Raw genomic sequence first — 12,301 nt, forward strand, 5'->3', positions numbered from 1 at the left:
ATCTTTTGCATTTGAAATGCCTCAGTAGAGTCCTTGAAAGTACTAGTGGATAGTTAATAAGAAAAGTTTACATACTGGAAATACAGAAAGTCTATTTTGCATTGCAGTGATTAAGAAGCAAAGCAGGTGGTCCAGTAGAACATGTGATCATTTAATAAAACAAATAAACCTGAACTGTTTTTCTTCCTGAGCTCTCTCTACTACACTGCTAAGTAAAGAGCTGTCTTAAAGGACTTTACCTGTCAATTACCATCCTTATGAGCTAGAGTTAGTTCAATCATGACAACAAACCAAGCTGTGGTTTTATTTACTTGTTTGGGATTTTTTTTTGGTTTATTTTTAGAACAGGCTTCCAGCAAAGGTGGGAGAGATTGCACCAGTTATGTCAGGGCTGTGATGTGGACACCTGCCCACTAGTAGCTGGACTGAGATCAGAAATATGAATCGCACTTGGTAGCGCCAGTGCAGTATTTCTTTCTCAGTGACTTTCACAGTCTCAGTTTTGCCTTGGACTATGATGACTCTTTATTCATCTTACTACAGGTTATGGGAGGTGAGGAGAGTGTTACTATTAACTTACAGTCAGGTATTTGTAATGTGTCAAAATTAAATAAGGATGGCTCTTCCAGGAGAAAATTAGTAACACGGTTCAGATCCTGCAACCTGCTGTGTACCTGTAGTCTTGAACACAGCAACAAAACCCCAACAAGGTCAAGAGGACGTCATATCAAAGAAGGAGTCTAAAAAAATACAGACTCAGATCTAAATTATTTCTCAAATATTTGATATCTCTTTCTCCTGGCCTCTGTGGTTATACAGCAAAGGAGGCTGGGGGGAAAAGTAAAATAAGCCACCTTAGCCTATGAAAAATAAACATAATGGCTAACACATGGTCAGAGCCTTACTCAATAATATAGCTAGATCTGGGCAGCCTCTGGGAAGAGATGCTCAGAGAAGAAAAAAAGTATAGTGATACAAAAGTAAAAGCTCTTGAATTTCCTCAGGAAATAATGTGAAGTTCCTGTATTTTCGTGGAGTAGTTGTCTTGCTACATTACCAAAAAGTCATACCCATGTCGTGTGAGTGTCCCCCTTCTTTTTTCACACCATATGTCAAGCATGCCCATTCTGGAAAATACTTAAATTGCTTTAATTGTACAGAATTGTATCATGCCAATATGCAAGTGTTTATCTTTAATTTGCTATTGCTTTCTTGTACAATATATAAATAGACTAATATTCTAAAAGAAGAAAGATGAATCATATGGCAAGGCTAAAAGGAAGGACAGAATAAGACTCGGTCTGACTGGGGCTACAGCTGCTCTACAGGTATTTGGCTGAATAGCTGTTAAATATTCTGACAGAGATATTGGACCGGAGTCATGGATGGCACTCAAACTGCTATTTGTTTTGGCAATTCCAGCAGTACAATCTTTGGTACAGGAGCTTTATTGAGGGATCTTGAACATCTTTAAAATTCAGAAAAACCTAGCAAAAGCAACACTCCAAATGATTAAAAAAATTGAAGAAACATCAGACAGTAATTACATTTTCACAGTATCAGCTACTAATAAGAAAATAAAATAATTGCAGTGTCAGAATATTGGAAAATGAATTGGATCATACTCTGAAAGGAACCAGTTAAAAAGTTTGGAAGTACTTTATAAAGGATGGAATAGAGAGAGAAATTAATGTAGAGGAAATCCTTTCAATAAGCAGATGTTCCCTGCTTATTTTTTGAACTCCAGTGACTGAGTCAATGGTACTAAAAATAGAATGCACTGGTATCCTAACCATTATGACATACCATAGTACATTTTATAATGGGCTTGCCCTAGCATCTATTGAACAGCTGCTAGGGTTTTTTTTAGTTATACTAGTTTAAGACTTGTTTAGATCATCATCTGATGTGCAGAACATCATGGAGAAATGCTGCAGTCTTCAGTGTTTTGAAATTATCCTGAGTTCTTAATTCTCTTCGGCTCTTCTAAGAATTTCAGCTAAGTATTTAGTTTACAAAAATTAACAGAAATCCTCATAGCTAACCACAATCTTGTTTTTCACAAAAAGAACAACAAAAGGCTCTCCCCACAGCTTTCAGTGAAATAAATTATTGCCCCAGATCAGTATTTCGCTGTTGTCAAAGTAACAACCACAATGATAACAATAAAAATCACTTGGTAATAATGGAAACTTGAATTTCACACAAGGGGAAAGCAAATGAAAGCAGTAATTAACCTCCTAAAGCTTTTTTGAGGATGTTTTCAGGATGTCAAGAGGAAAGATAGAAACTCTTGCATTTTTTTCTCAAGAGTTGCTATTGCCTTTACCAGCAGAATACCAGTCAAAATCACACTGACTTCTAGTCTTAAAAATCTATGGACTCAGAAAATCAGATACAAAATAGTCTGAAATGCCAATGAAATTACTCTGAAGATCAAAACATTCTCGAAACTATCTCCTGATCTGTGTTTGTTATTTTCTACTCTACCTCTCCTTAACTAGAAAACAAAACTCTGAAATACCTTTTTTCCCCCTTTTCTCAATTAACTATCATTTTTTTATGAACATCTAGATTATTATAAGGAATCAGTTATATAATCAAAGCCTTCTTTTATAATAGTCGGTGGCTTTTCTGTACCACAGATCCCTGAAAATATCTAGGCTGATTCTTCACCAGTTACAAATAGCATCTTATCCCTATAGTCACTATGAAGAAACACATAAGGAAAAATGATTTATAATTCAAGCTGGATGGTAAAGACTTATTTAATTTAAAATAAAAATATATTTAAAAAGCAGAGACAGCAACTCACTGCACCTGAAAATGAGTCAAGATTTTGATCAAAAGGAAATAAGAAAGAAGGAAAAATGTACATGTGCATATTATGGCCATACCAGCAAAGTCAACACACTGTGATGTGAAAGAATCAGATCAGGGATTTCATTACAGGCACCTAAGTTAATGTATCTGTCACATGATTTCTAAATAAGTAGCATTTCCTGATTTCCCATAGATCCCAAATCTAATTTTGAAGTTCTATATTTAAAAATGCCCTAAAGACACGTACCCTGATTAAAACTCATGTGTTTTTACCAAAGACTCGGTTTGTGAGCATGAAATAGTGTCATTTTCATGCTTGTTCCATCAGGTTCACATGCTCCCTTGGCTTGCTGCTGAAAACTGTCATTTGTAACAAAGAGCATCTGAACTGTATTAACACTGATTGGCTTTGTACAAAAAGCTCACTACTAGCCCTGAGGCAGCTGATATAAGCTAAAGCTGCACATTTGAAAATGGAGCTTGATTTCTGGAAACCTTCACTTATTTAATCATGTTCTGGGCTCCTGGAGATTCCAATACCCCAGACCTCAATCATGTAGTCAAATGAGAGAAATCCTTCACATGTTGCTGGTAAAAGATTTGGGTCTGGCACAATGAAGTGTAATACCCAAATCTTTTCCTATATGGCTGTTTCCATTTAACTGAACTGCGAGCTAAAGGCAGTAAATCCTTTAAGAACAACATCTGATTCACTTCCAGTATAATCTTGAAAATTAGTTTCTCTATGATCTTCACTAAGATAGACAGAAATAGAATATAAAAATTTAAATGTGTTGAAAGCACATTAAGGTTGCTAAATCAAGCACTTGAAACTTAGGAAATGCCAATCACAGTTCTGCTTCCTTAAGTAACTGAGTTATGATCCAGTATTTAATTATACAGTCAGGTCCTATTTTTTTTCTCCTACATGTGTGGGCCAATGTATTCAGATCTCTTCCTCCTAAATTAAAGAATTAAATTGGTAACATAAGTAGGCTGCTATCCTGTAAGTGGATCAGCCCTTGCGCAGGAAAAGTGCTCCAACTGAACTGCAAGGACCACGACTTGCACCAACAACAGTGGCAAAGTGCCTGTCAGGGTCCAGCCTTGGCCCTGGGAGGGCTGTGAGCTCCAGCAGCTCTGGGCCTGGACACTGACAGACAAGCATAGACTCATCAGATTCATCCTGGAAGGCTGTGTGGCTAAGTGACTGCAACTTGGCACTGCTCTGTGGAGCTCCAGGGCTTCTATTCACAGCCCTGCCTGACACGACCTTACACAACCTCGCAGTTACCTCACTGGTAAAATAGTGGGGAATGGCCACTGCCCCACCCAGGAATAGGATGTGAAGGCTTGCTCAATAATAAGGGTTGTGGACCTCCCAGAAATAGAAACAGTCCATAACAGAGGTAAGAGCAAAATCCTTCTGCTTCATATACCTTCACTCAAACCTAAGCATCCTCAGATGAATGTCCCTTTGAGGCTATCTCACCTGATTTCCCACCTAATTACCCAAGAATTGAGCCTGCAGGTTGGGTGTAGATTTAGGAAATTAGCTCTGTAAATTTTAGCCATATATTTTAACAATCTTCACTTGAAAACATCTGGAGCCATCACAACCAATATGAGGATGGGGTAAGAATTTGCAAGTTGCTTTTGAAGAAGCAGCCACTGCAAAACAGTCTAGCATGATAAACTAGAAAAGCAAAACCTCCTTGTAGTACCTAGGATAATGAGCATAACAAAGAGTAAAATAAGTAATTTTGCTATGCTTGCAAAAATATGACACTGTCCCACTGTCTGTCAGGTTCATTAGAGGATCTGTGTTTTGCCCTTGTTGTCAGTGATTTTTTTCTGTAAAGTGCTGTCAGAGCTAGACTAATTTCAAATTAAAGAATTCACTAACAATTTCAGACCCAGTCATTTATCACCACATACCATGAGCAGGACTTTTCAGCTAGATTCAAGCTTTTATTTGAGAAGGCAAGGTGGAGAGAGATGAACCTCTAAATCTTCCCTTTGAACTATTACACAAAACAAATCCAGCTGTCTAAATCCCATGAAGTTCACGTGTTTGTAAGATTGATAAAAATTAGGACATATTGAATTTCATGGGTAGCATTAAATTGATGCTGACAAGCCACAATGAATTTTCAACTTTGGAACACTTATTTGAATCTTGGAACACCACATTCAGTTCAAGCTGCATTAGTTTCCAAGTGATATAAGGGAGGTTGAAATACTATGTTTCCAATTCATTACTTTAAAATGGTACCTTAAGTCAAACTGCTGTGATACAGTGCACAGACACACCCTGGGAAATGTGTTAGTGAACTTGAGTGAAAGGGACAAACATAGACATTTATATATACAGGAATAAGAGATACACAATAAAACTGTCTTCTTATATAGCAGCCTCTGATGGGCTGCTCCTGAGACTTTTAAGGAACTGATTACTGTACTATCACATTAAAAATACCTCACAAAGCTGGCCAGAATTTCAGTCATCAGGTGCTGACTGACAAATAATGTAAGACACATTATTTCTTGTACACTCAGGATAGGCCAGCTCTGATTTTGTAGGTCAGTTAACACAAAGTAATTTCTTCTCAAAAGCTGAGAGTAGTTTTTCCTTTCACTGCTCCTCACACCCACTGCTTGGTTACAATCCTAGCCAGTGAGATAATCACCACCCAGAAGAAACATTCCATTTCCTCTTTTTATATCCAGTTATGCTGTCAGTTCCTCCTAGTAAGCAGTTGCACAGCCCCCGGAAGGAGAATGCAGCCTTTCTTGGCAAAATGTGTCACTGTGCCTTTCAAGTGAAGTAGAATTTAAGGAAAAGCTTAAGTCAGAGAGATTTCCTCACCACTTAGCCCTTGCCAAGAACTTATTGTATCCTAGCAGGGCATAAGCTTCAGCTGATGCTTTACTATCACTAATCAGGTAACTCCTGTTTGAACTGAAAACAAATATCCTCAACAAGTAGAAAAAAAAAGTGAAAAAAATATAAAAGAGTAAGGGGAAAAAAAGGCACCTACTACAGAATACCTAAAGGTCTATCTTTTGAATGTTTTTGTAGCTCCCCTTAAAAAAAAACATGTTAAATACTCGTTTGTACTCTCTTGATTCACTTATGGTTTGCTGGAAATTTTCACACCTATTAAAATCTTATTTCCTTTGCCTACTTGAAATGTACCTAACATAAAAGCACTTGAAATTCTAATGGTGTGGTAAAACAATAATGTTGGTTTAGACCTCCAGGTAGCCCCCAAATGGATGTGATGCAGAGGGGAACATGGCACTCACTCTACTGGTTGCTGTTTTTTTTTATCAGTACTCGTGAAGATTCTGGATTGTATGCTGTAGGAACATTTGGATTTAAACAGTAAAGGATTCAACATTTTAACAATTTTAACATTTGCAACAATTTAACAATATGTAGAAGAAAAACATTACCTTTCTCTAATTGAGTTTATTTTTGAAAACGTTAAGAAAGAGGCTGGAATTATTAGCAGGATAAAAAGGTAGAAAATAAAATATGATGCAATGGTAAGGAAGTTAGGCTTCCTGCCTTTCATGTCCCCTCCTTGCAAGCTATTCACAACCTTGTCATTTCCTACTGCCGTCTCTTGTCACAAACCACTCTGCTCTCTTTGATTTTCCCATGGTCTCAGCTTTCCCTGACTTGTTTTCAGTGTCTCACATTAGCATTCGTTTTTCATAGTTTGTAAGAGCACTCCCCTTTCTTTTACATCTCTCTTCAAGACCTATCTATGCCATAATGTCTGCAAGAAATTTACCATGTGACTGTATCTTGAGAGATGTGAATGATTCCTTACTGCTCTCTGTAATAAAAATGTAATTACCAGGTTATTTTGATTTATGAAAAAGGGCACATAGATTATCACATGTTTCTTTATATTTCTTGTCCCAATCTTTCTTTGTCACTCATCTTTATGAACTGAAAGTTAGGTTCAATAATATATGAAGATGTTTGGGTTTTAATTCCCTTGCTTAGGGAATGAGATTGTATTTCAGTATTGTAGCTGAAAATTAGTAGTACACAACAATGAGCTAGGAAAGCTAACACATATTCTAAAATATTTTTAAAATAGAAAACTGCATTCAAGCTGAGATTCTGTTCACACAAACCTCAGGTACCAACCATCACATTATCCCACAATGCAAAGAGTCATATAAAGCTCTCAACAGCATAGATTTCAGCTGTCCTTATACCTCATGCCATAAACACATCTCAGCCCTGACTCCAGGCACTCACCTTTAGCAAAAGCAACAGCCAACTTTTTTTGGATGCTTTTAAGCTTCCCCTTTGATTCATTTAATTTTGACCTTCACTGTTTGGCAACAGCTCTCTGGTCCTTAATAATATTGAAGGTGCAAACCAATAATATTTATCTTCTCCAAAGGGTCCATGTGTGTACAGGGTATGTTTGGGGAAATTAATACTCCCTCAGCATGAGCTGATGGGATAAACATCAATGAAATTTCTGCTGCTGTCTGAGAGAACGTGCCATGCAGGGCACCTGTTTCCTGAAACCCTTCACCAAGCTGGGCATGTGTGGCACTTTCCAACCTTCCCCCTAGAAAAAGTCTCTTCCTCCTCTAGGCTCATGCAAATTTGTCCTTTTACTTTTCCTGTTTTGCAATTCCACAAAATCAGACGTACTGCACATGCAGGTAAATTTGATAGTTAATTACAGTCCTAATTGCATTCCACAAACTACTGAAATAGAGTAAAGATCAAAACTGTCAATCTAGTGGATTTAGTCTAATGAAATTGTTAATGGAAACATTAAAAGTTATCAGACAGGAAAGCTGACCAAAGATACCACTCATGAAAAATAATCCATCCATTACACTGGACTACATTTGATTTTGTAAACACTGGAAAGTTAATGTAAAATTTAAAAGCAGAAGTGGTTTAAATTTAAAAGCATTGTGTTTTACTCCATAAATGAAACTGTACCTGGGGAATCATTAAGGCTGAAGGCAATTCGTACCGGCTTATCAGCAGGTACCCTGGCGGTGGTGATCATGTGGGCACTTGAGTCAATGCTTTTACTTGTTTGCTCCAGCTGCAATAATACAAAAAATATATTTATTACAGAGCATGTGACATCATTCAATAAATGAGTTTTAATGCTTTTCATGCACTCACAGCTGCCTTTCCCATCCTAGCTAGATGTTTAGAATCAAAGTCAAGGGAGCACCATTTCACTTTTCCATTTAAAAAGAATTTAAGTGAAATTCAGTGCAGAGCCTGCTTTCATTTTTGCTATTTATAGATTAGAAAGAACGATGGCAAAGGAAGCTGCCTCTCTTCTCACCTGCTTGCTCCCCGCCATTGCCCCTTCAGCAAGCCTTGACTCGTGGCAATACTGCCTGGTTCTGAAGGTGAAGAAGGAAGAAGGGGTGGGGAGTTGAGAGTAACATGACCCCAAGCCTGCCCTGTGATTGGAACCATGCACACCACTCCACATGGTGTCAATGAGGAGGCACTCATCCTCCTACCTTCCATCCATACTCCCCAGTCCAAGGGTGCCTGCAAGTCACACACTTCATGACCAAAAATTCATGGGGTCTCCAAACCTTGGTGGTGATTCTTCAGCGGAAGCTTGTGCAGGTGTAGGGGTCTGTCTGCATGGATTTGGCTCCTGGGTTGGGACCTTACTCAGTCCTCTGTCTTTCTTCTGAGACCATCGAGTCCAAAAAGTGATTTTACTGTGATGAAACCCTGTCCATTAAGAAAACTGCTAGTTGATTTCAAATATGGCACTAAAGAGCTGTTGAGCAATAAAAGAATTAGCTACTTTTGATGTCTAACAGTGTAATTAAAACATCTCTGTGCCCTGAGAAGTTGTACTCTGAGCTCTACTATATATATTTAACTTTTTGAATGAACAGTTTTGGTCAAACTCTATTGAACAGCTGAATGCAAACAATCCCCTTGACTATCTACCACAAAGCTGCTAAAATTCAAAGATATTAATTTTCTTATTAGCACCATGTGTGGAGAATGTGAAGTTAGTGGGGCAAAAGATCTGCCCAAAAAGAAATTATTTTAGGACTCTGGACTGCTATCCAGCATGCATTGTATTCATACCAAATATGTGGACAGTTATGCTTTCAAATTACCATAAAAACTTCTTAGGGAATTAGAAACCAAATTCTTCAGGAAAATACAATGAATTTACTAACTCATTGTCAGCAGACAACAGAGCATTTAGCTGGTGAAAACAAGAGCCAGTTTCCTAAGCCAACAGTCTTGCAGTTTTTATTGTAGTGCATGAAAATTCTACCAGTCATTCTAATTCATACTGAATTATTTGGCAGTCTCAAAAAGTCAACAGAACAGAACACTATTTCAGGAGTATAATCTTCCTTGGTGGTGTACAAGTGAATCAAAGAGTTCTCTGGCATCAGTGCCATGCAATCAGTGGAAGAGGATCACATTTGCATTGGGTCCATTAATTTCAGCATTTCTTGTTTATTTGCTTTGTCTCTCTTTATGTTTAGCTAGCAGAGTGATATGGTTACTTGTTATTTAAAGTGCATCATCTTTTCTTACAATAACAACAAATAATCTAAAATCCTTACTTTGAATAAATTTTATTTGAAGCTGAAAGTGTCTCTTTCTGCTAGTATATAAATGATATCAGGGACTGCTCCTAATTTCCCATTACTGGTATTCAAGACCCGCAAAAATGGATCTGTTATCTGTGGAGCAGAGGCAAAGAAAAGCCAAGTAAATTGCAGCCATGTATGTTTTAGATTCAGGAAAAGACCCTTGGAGTCAACTGAAATATTTAATTTTGAAGTGCATTGCATCAGAGTAAATAATTTTTACCTTCTGAGCATTCTTGATCTCTTCCCCACCCTCACTTCATAATAAACATCTGAGACATCTTATTGTTTTTAAAATACAACAGAATTACCAATGCAAAATTCTTAAACATATTTCCCTTCCTTAGTTCCCAGTACAAGGCAAAGAAAAAATCCTCTCCAAATGAAGAGATTTTAAGTGCTAAGCAAACCCTTAAAACAAGGGTTTTCATTGTTCTGTGCTATTTGTACACTTTCTCTGACACTGACTATCTCAAGTGGTTTTCCACATAAGAGTATACTTCACACTTTCACATCATAGCCTAAGAAATTAAAAGGCTGCCTTCTGCTAGAGTTTTTAAAGTTGCCATAACAATATTGCTACAAGACTGTTTTTTATCCCAGTCACATACTCTGTGGTGTGCAATGTTTTTAAATTAACTCTTTTAACCATCTACTCTGTGTGGGCAAAAATCAATACATTTTCAGTAAGAAATGGTGAATTCTATTGAAACACAAAAGAAAATTTTCATTTTATTCTAATTCAGAAAAAAAAAAAAAAAGAAATCTCATCCTTATACACAGCATTTACCCTGTTATCATTTTTTTATATCGCATTTCTCCCTCCTCTCCTTTTTTTTGCATAATCCTCAAGCTCTTCATCACAAAAAGCAATCACAGAGAACAGAGAGGGATGGAAAAAGCCTGTGTGCAAACAAGGTGATATTATGAAACATGCAGACCAAGTGCCCCTAATTCCCCATGCTTTCTCCATGAATGAAGAACAGTGTCTCTGTAGACAGAGATGAGAGTGAGTGGGCAACCTGGAACTTAATCAGATTTAATGAGCAGCTCTCATCTTCCCAACAATTGCCTATAGAGCTGGCTGGCTGCTGTTCCTCTGTAAAAAACCTGCAGCAGAACTCAGATTAAATGCTGTTAGAGCTCTATGGATTTTTTCACACCTGTTGCCTTACCTCACTTAGCGGAGTGTCTGCACTTGTATAATCCAGGGCCAAGCACTGCCTTGGCTTCTCGCTGCCTTTATGGAGTAAAGCTTCAATAAAAGAAAAGGCTGCACCTGCTGCATAGCAACAAACTGACAAGGTCTGAGAAGCTGAGACAGCTGTCAGGGCAACATGCTGCTACCTGCACTTCCCATAGGCTTTGCTGTCCCAAAAGATAACCCTTTTCCACAATTCTGATTTTTCTTCCTCTCCTTGCCAGGGATGAGGGGTTATGATGCTGTCACACTTCAGGGAGGAAAAAATCCTTCTGTTACAGGCATTATTAAGCAGCAAGCTGTGGTGAGCCCAAGATTTTTAATTCATTAGTCCTGGCAAACCTGAAATACAAACAGACTTGCTTCATAGGACAGGAATGTTTTCAGCATGACCCAATCAGTGTCTGTGTCTATTCCAGCAAACTGGCAAAGATAGCATGACTCCAGTCAGCAAAAATGTCTGCAGCTCCAATCAGCTTGGGCTGACACTGCCAACTTGGACTGGCTACAAGCACACTCTCAAATGATAGCAGTGACTATCAAAGCTAACAACAACGGATGCACTTGGCCTCTTAGGCTTACATTTGTGTTGGCTTTGACTAAGCCAGGCTTGTTTGAGAGAAGCCACTAGCCCTTCTCTTCTGAGGAGATAACAGGCAAATCTCAGAATGCATAGGCTATAAAAGCAGAGGTATTTATAGAGCAGCCAGTGATGGCTGTGATAAATGAAGCTGACTCAGAGATTTCACTGAACTCAGAGGATTTCCCAGTGTGATTTCAGATAGCTTTTTTTTTTTTTCCAAACTACTGGCAAGCAATTTAATAGATAAATCTTGAAGTATTACAAGAGATTAATTTCTTCAGTTTAAACTTTTATTTCCTGTTGTCAGAAAACAAAAGTTAAATCCCTGTCATGCATATGGACTACCTACATGACTTTGATTGAACAAGTGGAGAAAAATGGAGAACAATTACAGAATGATTTTACAGATTATCTTTATTGTTTTGTGTTTGAAAAGGGGGTCTCCTTCAAAATGTATGTGAAGGTATATTTCACCTTTAAATTCCTAATGGAAAGAGCTTATCTAACCTAGATCTGTATAGACATTCCTAGATTCCCCTTGCTCAGCTGAGATATAGAGAGGTTGCTGGACAAATAAAGACATGAAGGGCTAAAGTAAAATTTTCATCCTTCCTCACTCTCTCACCTTCTGACCAGGACTGAACTCATCAGGGCAAAACTCTGGAAGTTGCCAGTTGCCCTTGTGACCGCAAAAGACCTTTTCTATACTTCAAAATTACTGAACTGCAAAAATATCCTACCCACACGACCTTTGCCCCAGGAATGACCTGGGAAGGCAATGGACAGCTACACCATTAGTTTGGTATCTCTTGAGGCTGTCTTTAACTGCAGTGGGATTTCAGAGCTCTGGCCCAAACAGCTGGTGGAAAGCTGGACTGCACCTATGACTACACTGACCATTTTCTCTTCTCTCTATGTGTTTCTGAAAAGATTGAGGGCTCCCTAAATGTCTCCTTTGGAAGGGGCAGAAGACAGATTTGCCTCTGATCACAACCATTACAGCAAATAACATTCTACAGCTCAATATTATCATCAGCTGGTATTGA

At 38.0% G+C, this 12,301-nt stretch overlaps 1 protein-coding gene across 1 annotated transcript in view; it reads right to left on the reverse strand.

Annotated features, from left to right (window-relative positions):
• Positions 1 to 12,301, reverse strand: part of MAP3K7CL (MAP3K7 C-terminal like) — a 48,603-nt gene that overhangs the window by 19,538 nt on the left and 16,764 nt on the right. Inside the window, exons 2-3 of the mRNA XM_050971263.1 lie at positions 10,647 to 10,778; positions 7,814 to 7,922 (exon numbers count right to left, since the gene is read on the reverse strand). Of these exons, the coding sequence (XP_050827220.1) occupies positions 7,814 to 7,922; positions 10,647 to 10,778 (241 nt within the window). The remainder of the gene's footprint in view (positions 1 to 7,813; positions 7,923 to 10,646; positions 10,779 to 12,301) is intronic.

This window comes from Serinus canaria, chromosome 1, assembly GCF_022539315.1.
Source record: "Serinus canaria isolate serCan28SL12 chromosome 1, serCan2020, whole genome shotgun sequence".
NCBI lineage: Eukaryota > Metazoa > Chordata > Aves > Passeriformes > Fringillidae > Serinus > Serinus canaria.